Consider the following 18,702-nt stretch of genomic DNA (forward strand, 5'->3'; position numbering starts at 1 on the left):
TACAGTTTGAAGTGGTGTTGAGACGTATGACCTGGATGAGGTGACATGTCCTCCTCAGTGGTCATTTCTGCCCTTGGGAAGGCTGCATTGACAGACTGTCAGCTCTGTCCTTTGGTTTGGAGGCTTTTCCCAAAGACTTTATTGTGATGGGGTGTGGCTCCATCACCTCCTTCGTCAAAAGTTCAAACCCTCCTGTCAGCAAGGGTCTCAGACAGTGAGATCCTGAGACAGGCACAGCCTGGGGGATACGCCAGGGCTGAGGAGGTGTCCACCTCAAACTGTACTCAGAAGGCAGGCTGTGGTCTGAACAAGGCATGTGTAAGCTGCTCTGTAGGAACAGCATTGGGCACCCTGAAAAGGGCCTGCAGCTAGTCTTCAGTGTTTCACATGTCCCGCCTTGCATGTGTTGGAATGTTCCTGTTGCTCCTGAGGTTTGTTTTTGTTTGAAGACAGATAACCAACCAATCTGCGTCTCTCTAGATTTGGGGCAGGGGAGACCTGAGTTTGATTCTAGCATCCATGTACAAAATTGAATGTAGTAATGTGGGGTTTATATTAGAATTCTAGCACTGGGTAGGCAGATCTCTGGGGCTTGCTGGCCAGCCAACCTATCCTAATTGGTAGACTGTAGGTCAAGGAAAGACATTGCTCTGAGCACCAACAACTGTGGTTATCTTCTGGCCTCTAAATGCACATGTACACATTCATCTGGGCACATAAACACATGCTCCTGCGGACCCATGCACGTGAACACACACATTCTTATACACTCACATGTGTTCTATGTCCTCATGAATACACACATCTCTAGATGATTTTGAGACACTGAATTTTTCTAAAAAAATTTACTGTATAGGGAAGATTGATTTCTTTTTTCCTTCCAAAGCCAGGGCCTTGTTATGTACTTTGGCATTGGCATAGCAATCTTCTTCCTGCATCCGCCTCTGGGTGCTGGGATTGCAAGTGTGTACCATCATGCCTGGCAGGAAAGTTCCATGAATTATTTTGTGGCTCCTTCTTGGTTGTCCTTGCTAGCCCTGTTTGTAAGTGAGGCATGGCTGCATTCAGATGAGGCACTGAGGTATGGATGAAATACAGCCTTTCAATTTGTGTACTACAAGGTCACTTTAAGACTAGCTTTGGGACTAGCTCTTAGACTGGTGAGCATGTTGAGAAGAAATGCACAAAGAGCAGGCTGTGGAAGTGCCTTGGTGCTCACGCGTCCCAGTCTTGGCTGAGGGAGCTATGTTTGTTCAGTTTTGGGTCACAGACTTGATCATGTTCCATGGTTTGCTCTGTTTGGTTTAGCAGTCCATAATCCCTAAAGGATATTCATGTGTGCTATCAGCTTTATCTCTAGGACTTTGAAGGAAATTGAACTGTTGCTGCTTTCTATTTCCTGTTTATAATCCTCCCCACCTTTGGCTCTATACTGTTGTTTCTCAGTTGGAATTTCCTTTGAGTAACTCAGGCATGGGGTGGTGCTCTGACAATGTTTTACTGATATTCACTAAGCCAGTGGTTTTATGTTGAGGGGCAAAAATCCTCTCCTGGGAGGCTTTATAGAAAGGACTGACTTCTCAGGACTTAGGAAAAATCCTACAAGTTGCAGCTCCTGGAGAGCCAGTGAATATTGACTCCTCATGTCCTGGTGGTGTGAATTCAAAACCTGATTCCTGACCCATATTGGGAGGGGAAGGGACCCAGTCACATATGAGATGGTCAACTAGAGGAGCTTAGTCACGGAGAGGAAGTTTCACCAGGAACTGCATCTCCCTGCCTGATTCCCCATTTGTTTTCTGATGGATATCCCAAGTACCCAATTCGGTGATGTCACCCCTGATGGGGTTTGAGTTGCGGCAGGAAGCGTCTGCAGACACCAGGCCCAGGCAGTTTCATGTGTAAGAGGTTTAATTGGAAGGGGGGTAGGGGGATAGCAGCGCAGGAAGAGAGAGGGGAGAGAGAGAAGAAAAGAGAGAGAGATGGAGGAAAGTACCCATATATATATATGTCGTGACGTAGCAGTCCAGGTAAAGGTGGGAGCTGAACCCAATGGATTCTGGGAATATGGTGGCCATTGCCCGGGCGACAGGTCTGTGGACCCGCCCACATCTGCGGTGCTGGGTGCTAACAACCCCTATCTGCTATTGGATTTTTATTCTTGGAAGCTTTACCTGAGGAGACACACTGCTCTGCCTGGGACTCTCTCTATGGGAAACTCCCTAATGGTTGCTTATGACGCTACTAGAGTTGATATCTGTTGGATGTTTTGAGCACCCGATTTGATGTTCTACTCTCCTCTTTCTTCCCCGTCTCCTCCTTTTGCCCCCTCCTTCCCTTTGGCTTTGGCTTGCTAAATTCACTTGATCAAAACCAAAAGTATGGCCATGGTAGATCATTTTCAAGACTCATCCCATAGAACAGTGTGCTGGCTGAAGCCTTCCCGACGCACTCTAGTTTATTCTTTTTATTTATTTATTTTATTATTTTTTTATTTTTTTTTGTTTTTTTGTTTTTGTTTTTCTCGAGACAAGGTTTCTCTGTATAGCCCTGGCTGTCTTGGAACTCACTCTGTAGACCAGGCTGGCCAAGAAATCCACCTGCCTCTGCTTCCCAAGTGCTGGGATTAAAGGTGTGCACCACCACCTCCCGGCCCTCTAGTTTATTCTTGGTTGATCTCTGATGCTAGTTATTGTCTTCTAAAAGCATCTATCCTGCCTTAATATGCAAGCCCCCTTTCTTGCAGTCTGTGGGCACTGAGACCTTGTAGTCCTGTTCTAAGTTCTGTTGAGCCAACCAGGATGCTACTATGGAAGCAACCTCCTTGACCACCTGAGATCCATATTGTTTTTCTGAATGTGTACCATGGATGACACCACTGGACTATGAGGGAGGGGGAGAGGGAAACGCGTCTTGGGTAAATGACTGACTCTAAGGATAGTGTTACTAATTATAATTTATTAGTAGCTTTAAAGCCGTGGAGAAGCATTGTATCAGAAAAAATAATCTGAGTAACCTGGGAACCAATCCTGTTTTGATGGGCGCTCTCCATATGAAAGACAGCTTTGCTTACTTGGTCACAGGGCTGATATTCTCAGGAGAGGGCACCACCTCTTAAGGCATAGCATATACTAATCTAGGCTTCAGCCAAATTATTTTTTGTGTTTTCCTAGTAGTAAAAATTGTATGTCCGTATATGGGCACTTGTGAAGAAAGCCTTTGGTTACTGTGGTAAAATTATTTTTTTAAAATCCCTTTTTCAAAGTAACATGTACTTAGAGTTGGGAATTTGACAGCAAATTTCCAGGTGCAAAGAAGAAAAGGGGGCTCATCCACTTTTTCTTCCAAACAGCAGCTTCTGAGATTTCGTGCTTTCAGTGTGTGTGTGTGTGTGTGTGTGTGTGTGTGTGTGTGTAAGTTAAGCAGGGCATTCTTTAGTAGGTTTAAATAATTATGATCTCTAGAATAAACTGACCTAGGGTTTTTTTAAAAACGTATTATGTATATAGTTCTTCTTTTTTTAAAGATTTATTTATTATTATAAATGAGTATACAGAAGAGGGTATCAGATTTCATTATGGGTGGCTGTGAGCCACCATGTGGTTGCTGGAATTTGAATTCACGACCTTTGGAAGAGCAGTCAGTGCTCTTACCCGCTGAGCCATCTCACCAGCCCTTGTATATAGTTCTTTATTTTGATCCTTAGAAAGCAAATGTGTTGTGGTTTCTCTCTATCTCTCTCTTTTTTTTTTTTTTCTGAGAGACAGGGTTTCTCTGTGTATCCCTGGCTGTCCTGGAACTCACTCTGTAGACCAGGCTGGCCTCGAACTCAGAAATCCGCCTGCCTCTGCCTCCCAAGTGCTGGGATTAAAGGTATGTGCCACCACCACCTGGCTGTTTTGTGGTTTCATATTATGTTGAAGCAAACTCAGTCAGTAGTCTCCTGGGCTGTTCTTAGGAAGAGCCCAGATGCCCCTTTGAGGTAGCACTGAGCTTGCCACTGGCTAACTTTGATGTTGCAAATTTCCCTTTTGCCTTTTGCTTTCTAGTAGACTGTTTTACAGCAGTGGAAGTAGCTTTAAAGCCAGTGTAATATGAACAGAATTAAAAAAAAAAAAACACATGTAAAATTAAGTTAGGATTCTGACTCAGAATAGCAAACCCAACTTGTAAATTCCTTCCCTTTGTTTCCAATTCCTGCTGAAGGAATTGAAGAGTATGAGAAAAGCAGGATCTCCCTAGCTGCCAGAGAGGAAACTCAGTTTGATCCGCTTCTTTCTGGCCCTGTTGCTTGACTTCTTGCTGTCCGTGGATGGACACTGAGGGGCACACTGTTTTTTCCTCCTCCGCCCCCTTCTCCACTCTTTGCTGTGTGTTCTAGTTTCTGACTTTCTTTATAAATTATGCACCTGTGTCACCTCACTTCAGCTCAGGTTTTCCTGAAGTTCCGAATCCTAATGAGGATTCTTGGGAGTGGGTGGTTCTGCCCTCAGACAAGTGGGTGAACGTGTTCTATGACATCAGTGTTGACCCTCAGGCTAGCTTTCTGCCTTGTTTCCATACGCCCAGCTGTTTATGCACGAGCACCACTCAGTGTAGGCGTAGACCACACAGGTCAGGTCACTTTGCTTACTCCTGGTTTCTTGTCTGCACATCTAGATATTAGGCATGGCAGCCTGTGAAGTTTCATTCAAACGTGGCAGAGCCACTGGATCAGCCCAGCCATGCCTTCAATACAATAGGTGGCTCTGTCAGTCAGTTAAGAAGGAAGACATAGACAAAACCTTTGTAGTATTGTCTGAATCCTTTGAATGGCAGCAGACATCAGTATGCTCCAGCCACCATGGGGGTGCTCACTGTGTACACAGGCCTTTGTTTGGGGGCAAGTTTGTGCTGAAGTCATTTACTCAGTGGAAATTTCACTGTGAGACCATTCTCTCTCAAACACATGTTCATGTGCTCTTGCTGTGTCATAAGATACGGGGTAGGGACAAAGTTTCTGATGTTTGAAAATTTTTGAATTTTAGAACATATCCAGCACCTCCAATTTTCTACAGCTAGAACTTAAAGTTTCCTCAAAGTTTCTGATTAAGATCCAATCCCAAGGGCACCTCCAGGATGGTCTAGAGAGACGGGTCCTGAGGCAGCGCTTTAGAACCTGGGCACCAAGAGCTTGTTGACCTTCCTCTCACTGTTCTGGACCGATAGAAACTGATGCATGAGATGAAGGTCGCAGACTAGGAGTAGCTTCTGAACAGCCTACAGTTTCCCTCCCTCCCTCCCTCTTTTTGATTGTGGGGGTAGGGATGAGAAGGTCTCTCTCTGTAGTACTCTGTAGACCAGGCTGCCCTTGAACTTACAGAGATCCTCCTGTCTGCCTCTTGAGTGATGGGATTAAAGCTGTGCACTTACACCTGATTTATACAGTTTCTTGAATGATATTCTTTAATTTTTTTGAGATAGAGTTTCATGTAGTCTAAGTTCTTTTGGAATTCACTACATACTCTAGGGTAGACTTGAATTTAAGGCTATTCTCCTGCCTCAGCATCAAGCGCTGAGATTGCAGGCTTGAATCATTTTCCCTGAATTTCAAAGCGACATTCTTTTCAAATTCAAAATTAATCTCTGGAGACATAACTGTGCCATCTTTTGTTATATTCTATCCAGAAGAAGTATTTTAATGTTCACAATGGTTATTTTATGCAATATTTTGCAGTTTTTGGTACATTAAATTTGATAGCCCTTATTAAAACATTTCTCTAATTGTATTACTAAAAATTACTTATCTAGATTTTTCTTTAGAATAAGGTTGCCATATAAATGAAATAAAATACCAAAAAGACATTTTATGTATAGTTAAACATGAGAGTCTATACAGTTTGAGCCAACATGGTTAAAATTTTTAGACTAAGATATACTTGATTGGCTTGAGAATATTTTGTAGCAATCTGTTTTTCCGATTCTAAATCAGTAGCTTGGCATTAGACTAAAGTTTATTTTCTAGTTTGCATGTTAGTGTATTTGAGTTTCTTTTAATAAAAAAGCATAATTCAGGGTTAGGTATGAATCATATAAGCAAATTTGCTGGATATTAGTTCCTTGTGTGTCTTTGTTCATACTTTCTGCCCAGGTTAAGTCTTGCTGCTGCTGCTCAGTTCTAGGACAGGAGTGGAGAAATTGAGTCTTGAATAATGTTCAGGGAGTTGCACTGTTGACAAGTCTGCTGGGTATGTCACAGGACTGAAGAGGGAATAGTGTGTTTTCCTAAGTGTTTTTGTCTGAGGGACTCACATCATAAGACTGTATGTGTATGTGTGTGGAGGCCAGACATGAATATTAGATGAGGAGTTCCTCAATATGGCTGTATAAGATACCAGTGAACTGTAGGGCCTAGTATCCTCCTGCCTCGGCCTTCCCAGGGCTGGGTCATAGGCATGAACCACTACACTAGCCTGACCTTTATATGTACTAGGGATATGGACTTAGGTCTTTGTGCTTGTCCAGTAAATACTGACTGACTGAGCTGTCTGCTAGCTCTTGAGTTTTTTTTTTTCTTTTTATAATTAACTCAGAACATATTTACTAAGAACTGCAATAAATAAATAAGTCAGATTGAATGTTGCGTCCATGTTCTGAGATCCCAGTGGCTGCCAGCAGCTTAGGACAGCATTAAGCCCTTACTTGCACTGCTTCCTTACTTGTGAGTACCTGTTATTGATGCTTTTGTAAAGGAGGCACAGGAAGCGTAACTACAATAAAGTAACAGAAGAGCGGAGCAGTCCTGTCCCAAAGGTCTGTAAAGGCGGCCTCTCCTCCACAGCACCCACCTCCCTCCTGTGTGTGAACGTGTGTGCGCGTGCCATGCCACAAGTGTAGAGGTTAGTGCTGGACAGAGGTGGCTCTCTTTTTTCAGCATGTGGACCCTGGGGAACAAACGCAGTCCCTGTGCATGGCAAGTACTCTCACACCAGGCTGTGCTCTTAATGGGAAGAAGGTGTGAACCCCAAGCATAGGGCGCAGAATTCCCAGATAGAGTGCAGTTAGAGCTTGTGGGCTAATTATATCCAGAATTTTCCATGTACTGTTTGCTGACTGCAGGTGATTTTAAGTAAGGAGTATACAGACAGGGAATCACTCTTTATATTTGAGGTCTGAACTGAGCAAAGCCACGTTTCTGCAGGCAGTGGCTTGGAGCTTGATCTAAGATCTTGTTCCAGGGTTTATGGAGATTTTGTGGGTTCTATGTTATACCAGTGGAAGAGACTTAAAACTCTCAAGCAAGATGACAGAGATGTTTGCATGAAACCTCTCATTTTAGACAGCCCTCAGGCTGAGTCTGCAAAAAATTAATTGATCAGCTCTGTGGTCACTTACAGATTTGGAAGCTAACTAGAAAATGCAGTTATTTTTATCTGATTGATTTTCAACTTTCCCTCTGACAGTGGGTAAAGAGCTTGTTTTCAGGTTTATAGCAAGATGATTCTGGACAGGTCTGTGGAAGATGCTTTTGGAGGTGGGCACGCGGGGAGAGAAGGGTAGAAACATCCTTTTCCTGTAGACTTCTAAATTCTATGCTGAACAACAGACACTTCTCTAGAAGTGCATGGCTGTCTCTGGAAGAGGCCACCACCGTTCTTTTGTGCTGCTTTAGGGATATCATTTTAGAAGTTTCGCACAGCACAGTAAGACTTGATGGAGAGACAGGAGGCATAGTCTGTGAGAGAGGATGAGGCCCAGGTAGTGTTTGCACACTCACAGGAGAACCAGCAGGAGGCCAATTAGTTACAGATTTAGCAAAGTGACCCCTCCTCAACACACCCAAACACACATAGGAGCAAGTGGTCAGATGAATCTGTCACAGGCAGTGAGTGTGTCCTCCAGATGTTCTGAAGAACACAGGCATGATCTTGATGATGTTTGGGCCTTCCTGGGGAAGGGGCCACAGTCTTCTCCACTTCATATGCCACTGACAGAGGTCAAAGGACTTGGTCATATGGGAGAGATACTCTGTTTTGTCTGTGAGAGGAGCGTATGTGAAAATGTTGCTTCTTGTTAAATTGCATTGGAACAGTAATACAGTCCAGTGGGATTTAAAAAGTGACTAAGGAGCTGGAGATGGACTGGTGATTAAAGCATTGGCTGCTGTTTCAGAGGATTCAGGTTAGAGTCCCAGCACTTAAGTGGTGGCTAATGACTGCCTATAACTCTAGGGTTAGGGGATCTAGTTCCTTTCTGCCTTCTTGGCCATTGCACACAGGTAGTTCAGTACATACACACAGGCACAACGCCTATACACATAAAAAAAAAAGTGATATTGTTTGGAAAACAGGTGAGGACTAAATAGCTATGTAACATTATTTGAAGAAAACTTGGATTTGCTTATTATGCAGGGTGCAATGGTTAATCTTCATGATCAACTTAAATGGATTTAGAATCACTGTGGAAATGCACCTGGCTTGTCTATGAAGATGTTTCCTAAAATGTTTAATTGAGGAGTGAGGACACATCCTTTGTGGGCAGCATAATTCCCTGGCCTGGTTTCCTAGACTCCATAAAGACAGAAGAAGCTGGGTGCTGGACGTTATTTCTCTTTGGGTTCTGATGGATGCAGTGTGACCAGCTGCTTCATGCTTCTGCTGCCCCCTCCTCCCCCAAATGTGAGCCAGAATCAGCCTTCCTTAAATGGACTGTCACAGTAGTAAGCTAATGGCTCACCTGCAAGATGAGCTTGGGCCCTGAGGAGAATGCTGTGCTGGCCACTGAATCATTTAGCTGCTGGCAGACTTTGCTACTCAAGGGTCCTCGAGATGTGTGAGGTCAAGGAGAGTATTGGATGGAATTGGAAAAGTGACTATTTTTCGACTGGGAAAAATTCTCATTTAGTATCATTTGTCAAAATAATATGATAAACTAACAGGTTAAATGTGGGACAGAAATTTAATGTTAGGATGATCTATGCTCACCCACTCACCTGGTCTATGCCAGTCTACACATCAGGGAGGAGCTGAGCTCGGCTTTGATGCTATGCAGTGAGGGGTGTACAGGGAGGCCCTGAGACCCAAGGTCCAAGTTAAGAGAGTAGGTGAGACTGGAAATGGTGTGTTCCCAGCAGGAATTGGGATGCCCCAGGTAGAGAGGACCAAGGCTTGGAGGTGGAGGGTGTCAGGTGACAGAGTGTGGCTCTGCTCCTTGAAGAGCAGAGCTTTGACTTGTGTGATGCACAGCTCTGATATGCAGCCTGCATCCAAGCAGGTTGGCCCACATGTTCTTATGCATACATGCAGAGCCTGATGGATTCCAGTGATGGTGGTTTGGGGTGCACACCCTAGCAGACATTTTAACTAGGATGTAAAATGGGCTGAGGTCTGTTGAGTGTAGGGTGCTGGTGCCGCTAAGGATGGTGGAGGATGAGGAGGGATGGTACTCCTGTCTGAATGCGTCCCTCTCCCACCCAACTTATTTTTTCAAGACAGGGTCTCACTGTGTAGCCTTGGCTCAAATTCTCAGCCCTACTGCAGTGGTGGGTTTGCAGGTATGTGTTATACCGTGCTTGGTGCAGGATCTTTTTTTTTTTTTTTCCTGGTTTTTCGAGACAGGGTTTCTCTGTGTAGCCCTAGCTGTTCTGGAACTCAGTCTGTAGACCAGACTGGCCTTGAACTCAGAAATCCGCCTGCATCTGGCTCCCAAGTACTGGGATTAAAGGTGTGTGCCACTACCACCCAGTATTCCTAGGCGATTGCACACTGTGTGAGCCGTTGAAGGATGTGGGCTAAGATTTACTGGCTGGGTGAGGCTGTTTCTTGAAGTTGGGTCTTTGGAAAAGGAAGGTGGGAGGAGGTGTATCAGGTGATATTGCTCTTTCAGAAAGCAGGTGTGGTGGTATATACCTTTAATTCCAGCACTCAGAGTCAGGTCCATCTCTGTGAGTTCTAGGACAGCCAGGACTACACAGAGAGATCCTGTCTCAAAAAAAAAAAAAAAAAAAAAAAAAAAAAAAAAAAAGGTACTCAGACAGCAATCACAAGTGGAGAAAAATGTAGTAAAGTGGTGTAACGTGGATAATGTGAGAAGTAGTTAAAAAGACAAGCCAGTGAAGAAGGGGTAGCGTGAATCTGAATGAACATGGTATGTATGTCTCACAGAGTACTCAGCCACACTCATAAGAACTAAGTCTCTTGTCCTTCATGGTGTGTACATCTCACAGAGTACTCAGCCACAGTAATAAGAACTAAGTCTCTTGTCCTTCACAATTGGATGCAGATAAGAAATGTGTGCTGAGCACTTTAAGGGAGTCTTTTGATCAGTTGATTCTGTTTCTGGAGATTCATTATAAGGAAGCTCCTGCATGCGCTGCTTTTAACCCTCTGCCCTGTCCTCAGAGGTGAGCTAACTTGGGGTACAGGAGCGACTACAGGAGTGACTGACTGTGTAGGGCAGTGCAGGAGGAGCCCAGTGTTCTTGGGATATATCTGGAGTCCATGTTGAAATACTGTTTCTGTTGTGCTTCCAGATGAAGACGGTTAGTGTGGCCTTGGTCCTTTGCCTGAATGTGGGTGTGGATCCTCCAGATGTGGTGAAGACCACACCCTGTGCTCGACTAGAATGCTGGATTGGTAAGTGCCAGCCCTTCCCGGGGCACCTGTCATGTAAACTGTTGTTTTAGATAAGTTAATCTTTATTTTGTAGTAGAGAACATTTTCAAGGAAAATTAATAAAATAACAACAATTGGGTTTTTTGTCCTTTTAAAATATGTTAGTGTATGGCTTGTGCCTATACATGCTATATAATGGTAGCTATGAACACTTTTGAAAAATTGAATGACTTATTTGTATATAATAATATTTATAGAAAAGGTAAAGCTCGCTATCTTAAGCAAAGCTTATCGTATATGTAGACTTTTTTTGGCTACTTATAGATTACAGTAGCCAAATTCATGCTTACAGTGTACTAAGGATGGTGTATAGCAGTTCCCAGGTAATTAGGCCATTTAATCCCCACTGAAGCCCCACAGCAGTGCACATGTGGAGGTCAGAGTGACCCATGAGAGTTACCCTGCGTGTCCTCCTCAGGCTGGGTGGCAACTGGGTTTGCTTACCCGCCGAGCCATCTTACTAGTTCCTGCCTAGTTTTTGAAGCTGAGGAAAATGAGATACAAATTAGGAACCTGCTCTCAGCAGTCCTTTGAGTACATGGTGGAATCAGGAAACCTACATCAAGTAAGGAGACTGTGCATTTTAAAAAATTAGAGCTGCACAGTGGGGCACTCCTTTAATTCCACCATTTAAGAGGCAGAGGCAGGTGGATCTCTGTTAGTTTGAGGCCATTCTGGGCTCTGTAGTTAAGTTCTAGGTCAGTCATGTACATTGTCTTTAGTAAATGGGGAGAGGTGGGCAATGAATCACGTGTGCGATAAAATTCCCGTGTGGGAGTTTCCTAGGGTACACACAGCACTGTTGCCACAATCTCCTCTAGGAGCATTTACATTACAGCTGCAGCTGTGTGTCTCCTCCCTCAACCCCATTCCACTTTTGGTCTCTATAAGGGTTTTTGTTTGAAGACTGGTATGTTTATGTAGTCCAGGCTTGATCCCCTGCCTCTATCTCCTGAGTGTTGTTGGGTCACAGGTGGGCATCACCATGACTGGCTAATCCATTCAGAAGGACATCTGCTTTTCTTAAATTGAGAACTTTGTGCTTGGATTTTACTGAGATGTGGGCCTGGTCTGAGCTCTTGTGATGTGGTAACATGGGATAAAGAAAAACAGTATGGCCTGCAGTGGTGGTGCACACCTTTAATCCTAGCACTTGGTGGCCGAGGCAGGTGGATTTCTGAGTTCAAGGGCAGCCAAGGCTACACAGAGAAACCCTGTCTCGAAAAACCAAAAACCAACCAACCAACCAACCAACCAACCAACCAACCAACCAAACAAACAAACAAACAAAAACCCAGTTTGAATGACTGACTTCAGGTAATGCTTGGTATCCATTATTCCACACTTTATTTTGAAAAAAAGGTTTCTAACGTTTTAAGTAGAGCAGTGAGCACTTTCCTGACTCAGTGAGTGGCTTGGGAACTCTCCAGTATGGACTACCACAAGGAGTCTCTTTTGAGATGAGATCACAGCTTGCTCTTGAGAGGAGGAGCCTGGAGCTTGCCTGTCCTCTTGTTCACGGCTCCCGATGGCAAACTACCAACATTTGGAGGTTTCAGCCCTGCTCCTGGTGTCCCCAAAGCCTGGTGGAGGATTACAGAAGAGAGCTGCTGTACTCATGCAGTGCTCAGTAATCCTGGTTAGGTCGTGTGGACACCATTTACCCTGTCCTTCCTTGTAGTGTTTGGCCCTGAGTTGACACTTGCTTGTTAGTACTTGGGCATCCTTTCTTGTTCTGTTCTTGAGAAAAGGTGCTTGGGGACCTTGGGGACCTTAGGGACTCGAGTCCAGTGTTGTCAGCCAGTGTCTTGGGTTTTATGTATGACCAGTCAGCTGTGGGGAGGTCAGTTTAAATAAAGCAAAGTTCTTCTCAGGTCTTCAGAGTGGGGCTGACCTCTGCTAGAGAGCTGGAAAGGCATGTCTTGGTGGAGTAGTCTGGGGACTTGAGTGATCATGTGCTTGTCGTGAACAGTGACTAGAAGGAGGGAGCAGAATTAGGATTCTAGAAGTGTGGAGAGGAAGGTGAGTGTGAGAACAGAGAAGGCAGGTTACAGTAGTCAGATAAACAAGGATTGGCCAAGAGGCTGTACAGGTTGTGAGGCACCTTGGCTAGTGTGTTGGTTCAAATATGCTCTGCCCAGGGGGTGGCACTATTAGAAGCTGTTGGAGGAAGTGTGTCACTGTGAGTGTGGGCTTTAAGAAGACCCTCATCCTAGCTGCCTGGAAGTCAGTATTTTGCTAGCAGCCTTCAGATGAAGATGTAGAATCTCAGCTCTGCCTGCACCATGCCTACCTGGACGCTGCCATGTTCCCCGCCTTGATGATAATGAAGTGAACCTCTGAGCCTGTAAGCCAGCCCCAATGAAATGTTTTCCTTTAAAAGACTTGCCTTGGTCATGGTGTCTGTTCACAGCAGTAAAACTCTAATTAAGACAGAAATTGGTACCAGCATAGTAGGGTATTCCTGTGACAACCTGACCACGTTTTGAGGTGGACTGTGGAAGGACTTTGGAACTTTGGGCTAGAAGATCCATTTGGTGTTAAGAGCTCTGTGGGATGTTCTGTAGGAGCTTGGAAGATAATGTTGGGAATGGTGCAGAAGATGGAGACCTGGCTTGTGAAATTTCAGAGGGAAGATATAAAGACTCTTATCAGAGCCATTGCTGTTTTGATTGTGAAGATTCTGTGGTTTTGGTTAGCTGGGGCTGAAGTATCAGCTGTGATTAACAAGATACCAGAACTACTAAAGTGAAAACTTTGCATTACTAGGACTATTGATGCTGGTTAGCTGGCGCTAAGAAATTAGTGTTGATTAAGAAGATCACTGAGGTGACATCTTCTGTGAAGTGTTTTCTGAAAGCACAGAGGCTGTGTTCCAGAGATAGCCAAGGTTGTACCTCATGCTGCAGCTGGACTTGGTAATGTGTAAGAGTCACCCAGGTGGTACTGGTTTTGAAGATGTGAAGGGGTCATGAAGAGCAGCTAAGGCTTGCCACTGTGAGAGGCCAGGAGAGGCCATTGGTGAAAGTGCAGCCTCAGTTGCAGTTGATGGCCCAGAACTGAAGGGGTCATACAAAGGAGCTGAGGCTTGGCACCATGAAGACAGCCTATGAGAGGCTATGGGTGAAGCCTAGTTACAGTGGAAGACAGCAGTGTTTTGGAGATGCCAGTACCATGAATGACCACCAAGGACAGCAGCAGCAGTGGAGTACAGGCATCTGGAGCCTAGAAGACAAGGTGTGTGCTACAAAAGGCAGAGCTGGAGGAGTGACCCAAGCCCTTGGAGAAGCCTCAAAGGTTATGAGTGGATCCCAGACATTGGGCAGTTAGAGTTTGATTTTGCATTTGATTGGGACTGTTCTCTGATATTTTTCCCTCTTGAAGTAAGAAAATATTTTAGTGGAGCCCACAGTTAAGAAACACTGAACTGTAGAAAGACTTTGAATTTCAAAAGAGATTAGATATTTTAAAGGGATTGAAATTTTAATATGTAAGAATTTGCAAAGACTGTGGGACTTTTAAAGTTATTTAGATCTTGGAGATAAATAAGAAAGTAAGGGTTGAGGCTTAATAGTGATATATTTGTGTGTCAAGTTGACAAGGGGTCAATTGTACTGGCTGATTCTGTGTGTCAACTTGATACAAGCTGGAGTTATCACAGAAAAAGGAGCTTCTGTTTAGGAAATGCCTACATGAAATCCTGCTGAAAGGCATTTTCTCAATTAGTGATCAAGGGTGGGAGGGCCCCTTGTGGGTGGTGCCATCTCTGGGCTGGTGGTCCTGGTTTCTATAAGAAAGCAAGCTGAGCAAGCCAGGGGAAGCAAGCCAGTAAGTAACATCCCTCCATGGCCTCTGCATCAGCTCCTGCTTCCTGACCTGCTTGAGTTCCAGTACTGATTTCCTTTGGTGATGAACAGCAGTGTGGAAGTGTAAGCTGAATAAACCCTTTCCTCCCCAACTTACTTCTTGGTCATGATGTTTGTGCATGAATAGAAACCTTGACTAAGATAGCTAGTGAGGTGATGTGAGGTGGAGAGGTACTGATGACGACACCCAAGCTTGGTTTATAGTATCTGAGCAGGTAGCCTGTAGGTGACTAGTTGCCACCCAATGATTTTCATGTATGTGACCATGTAGAAGGCTACAGACTAAGGTTACATGTCTGGTCTCAGCATTTTGTGCTGTCACCTGAAGTCAAAGAACCAAGATTTCGTCAAGATCTCAGCTTCATTCACCCAGCCTCACTCTGCCTGCTCAGCTGTTTTGAGTCTCTTGTCTTCCTGAGAGGAGCTGATGGTGCCACCTACCTCATGACTCAAGGGCATTGACTGGGACCCTGGGATCAGCTCCTTGCAAAGACCTGGAGAGGGGCTTTTTTTTTTGTCATGCCTCAACTCTAACCACAGTATCCTAAAACTTCAACTTTGTGCTGCTATAACAAAATACAGGAGACTAGTTTGATTAGTAAATAACGGAAATTTATGGTTCCCGGTTCTGTCGATTGTAAAACTTAATGTCCACATGGTAGCAGATGATGTGTCTGGTTTCTGCTTCCAAGATGTTGCCTTGAACATCCTCACTTGGTAGGACGGGGAAGGGGCTAGCTGGTTGCTTCCAGGCCCCATTTCCCTACCCCGTAATTAAAAACATTTTTTTTCCCCACAACACACTGTTTTTTGATGTAGTCCTGTCTGTCCTGGAACTCGTTCTGTAGGTCAGGCTGGCCTTGAACTCAGATCTGCCTGCTTCTGCCTCCTGAGTGCCACTACCACCCAGCTTGCAGTACTTTTTAAAAAAAAGTCTCTATTCCTCGTCTTAGGTGCTTGCTACTTAGTCTCTTCATGCTCCATGTTCTGGCACTGTCATGCTTAGGGTTTATATCCCAAGATAGGAATTTGGGGGGACATATTTATATCATAGTATCAACTGGTACTCTGCCTTCTACAGTACCCCTTGCCTTTCCTCTCAACACAGCAGAGGGCAAGGGCCACATGTGCCCACCTGTGTGACTGAAGGAAGGATACAGCAAATGAACCTCATTTGAGTGTGCTGGCTTCTGGGATGGCTGTGTACTCAGTGAAGTCTAGTGGATGTCAGATGGTAGAAAGCATGGTGTTCTTATTCCATCTAACAAATTAGACCTTTAGTATGTCAGAGAGTTGTTGAAGCGTAGCTCAGAGCTTTGCTGGAAGCTGTGAGTATGACTGTGGCCTTGTAGGAAGGGGAGAGAGATGCAGCTGCCCATGCTGGGATGAGACTGCTCAGATCTCAAAAACAGAGTTCAGGAGCCTAAAGAGTACCAGGACCCGTGTTGTGCCATTTCTTGTGTTTGCACCACCTGAGCATGAGCCAGAGAGGATCCTAAGGCTGCCTGAGAGCATGCCAGTCAGTGTCTCTGAGGAGAGAGTGAGAAGGCACAGGCCTGTCACCTTTCCCAGATGGTGGGACATGAGCTGTAATGTCATAGAGTAAAAGCATCGTTGGTTGGCCCCCAGTAATTGTAAGCTCTGGGGGAACCCTTGCTTTTCCTCCTTTATCCTCATTCCTCTGACTTAAAAATGCTGGAAACGATGCCTGTCTCTTTTCAGAAAAGCAGGGAGAGGCTGTTTGGTTTTATGGCTGACATTAAATGCTACAGCAGTAATACTAAAAACAGTCCACTGAATGGGGGACCCCCAGTGCTTGTTGGGGACTGCCTGCCTGACAGCAGAGTGAGTGGGATGGGGTGTCTCTGTTCTAGCTGTAGTAGTTTGGCTGTCAGAAGCATGGAGATTCTGGTACCCCAAGAATGATTAGGGACGCTCTGGATCCTGCTGTCCAGAAGCTCATTAGATGAGCTGAGGACAGTGGGTGCGTCTGCTCTTGTCCTGGCTTTGATTGCAGAGCACATGCACAGAGCCTGCTGCTAGCTGGGGAAATGAGACTGGAACTCTGGATCAGAGCCAGTAAGAGGTCACCTGGCGTGGCCTGGGCCTTGGAGAACGCTACGGTGAATGTCAGATGGCCATGGTTGCACAGCAGAGCAGTGACCTTGTGCTGGTGGAGCTTGGAGCTCCAGGCAGGTAGTGGGATTAGCTGTGACCAGTGGCTCTTTGGGCAATGGCACAACTCTAGAAGCAGTTGGAGCCTCTGCTTTTTGGGCTCTTGGTTTAGAATACTGCATTCTCTCTCCCCTGATGTGCTGGTAGCTTAAGGTGATGTCCCTGTTCCCCTTTGAGGGAGGATAGCATCGCTACTGTGGCTTCTTCCTCGCTCCTTTCCTGTAGACATAAACCCCAAGGCTGTTTTTTAAGTCAGGGATTCCAGGTCCCCCCCCCCCCCCCCCCCCCCCCCCCCGCTGTAAAGTACTGCAGCTCCGGTTTCCCGGGTTTCCATCACTCTGTAGGCACATGGGATAGGAGGCTTTTGGGGAGGACAAGGCCAGCTATGGATGGTAGCTTTTGACCTAAGATCTATCCCATTCTAGGGCTGAAGGGTCCCATCATTTCTCAGACCTTGGAGTGGATCTGCTCAGCTCTACAGAGCTGTGGCCAGGCTTTGCTCTGAAGCTCAGTCAGGAGACAGGCCCCACAGTATATTTGCCACTAATTATAAAATGGAGGGATGACATTATGATTAATAAGATACAGTCATCAAGAGCCATCCCTAATTTCAAAAGTAACCCTTTTGCTATTATGTATTTTCTCAATCAAAAATTAGCCATTCAAGGTTACATAACTAATTAATGGTGGAATCCTTGAAAGACACACTCTGATTTACACTCCATGCAGTAGGCAGTGCTCAACTAATAAGTCAATTAGCGAGTGTTTAAGTGTCTGCTAGCACAAGGTACAGAGAACTGCAAGGGTTCGCAGAGCCTCGAGCTCTGTGTACTACTCCTGCTCTTGTGTTTTTACTGCATCGTCCGCACACGGGAGGCTGCACCTGATCCAGGTGCATGGGCAGACTCTGATGGCGTTCCCAGACTTAGGGCACCCATGAAACTCTTTGCACAACATGGAACCAGAAGCCCACATTCCCAGTGTCCATGATGGCTCTTGGCAGCACGTCTTCTTATTTGATTCTCATCTGAGTAAGAGTGTCAAGTGGGCTCAGTTGGCTTCTTTTCTCCTTATGGGTGATCCTGCATTTTATATCAGGACCAGATTCAGGAGCTCATACAGGTGGAGAGTCTCTCAGAGCCTTCCTAGAGTGTTGTCAGGGGATGACCGTTCTTTGGAAGGAAAGTCTGGGGGGCAGTGCATTAAGGGGCGCACGAGTGTGTGTGTATGTGTGTGAAGGTGACAATTGGTAAAGGAGAGAGAGAACAGTCTTGCTGTTGCTGATGGGCAGCACCAGCTGTGCCTACAGGACTGTGGGCCAGGTCAGCAGACAGCTTCAGCTATCCCAAGCTAGGGGTGCCTTCTACATGATGTTAAGTGCGCAACTCAGAGGGTTTATACTGAAGATCTAAGATAAGAAAAACATAGATGGGGATGGAGAGATGGCTTAGTGGTTAAGAGCACCGACTGCTCTTCCAAAAGTCCTGAGTTCAAATCCCAGTAACCACATGGTGCCTCACAGCCATCCGTGATGAGATCTGATGCCCTCTTCTGGTGTGTCTGAAGACAGCTACAGTGTACTTATGTATAATAATAAATAAATCTTTAGGCCAGAGCAAGTAGGGCTGGAGCGAACAGGGCTGGAGTGAGCAAAGGTCCTGAATTCAATCCCCAGCAACCAAATGATGGCTCACAACTATGTGTACAGCTACAAAATAAATAAATAAATCTTAAAAAAAAGGAAAAACAGCCGGGCAGTGGTGGCGCATGCCTTTAATCCCAGCACTTGGGAGGCAGAGGCAGGTGGATCTCTGAGTTCGAGGCCAGCCTGGTCTTCAGAGTGAGTTCCAGGACAGCCAGGACTACACAGAGAAACCAAAAAAAAAAAAAAGGAAAAACATATAAAAGTGATGCTGACTAGCTACTTTTCCATCCCTAATGCCCACCTTCATCACTGCCTTCCTAGTTCACTTGACGCTGGTCAGCACACCCAGTTAATATCTGCTGAT

At 45.2% G+C, this 18,702-nt stretch overlaps 1 protein-coding gene across 1 annotated transcript in view; it reads left to right on the forward strand.

Moving 5' to 3' along the window:
- Positions 1 to 18,702, forward strand: part of Rptor (regulatory associated protein of MTOR complex 1) — a 301,156-nt gene that overhangs the window by 47,726 nt on the left and 234,728 nt on the right. Inside the window, exon 2 of the mRNA XM_031352079.1 lies at positions 10,511 to 10,613. Within this exon, the coding sequence (XP_031207939.1) occupies positions 10,511 to 10,613 (103 nt within the window). The remainder of the gene's footprint in view (positions 1 to 10,510; positions 10,614 to 18,702) is intronic.

This window comes from Mastomys coucha, unplaced genomic scaffold (assembly GCF_008632895.1).
Source record: "Mastomys coucha isolate ucsf_1 unplaced genomic scaffold, UCSF_Mcou_1 pScaffold5, whole genome shotgun sequence".
Classification (NCBI taxonomy): Eukaryota; Metazoa; Chordata; class Mammalia; order Rodentia; family Muridae; genus Mastomys; species Mastomys coucha.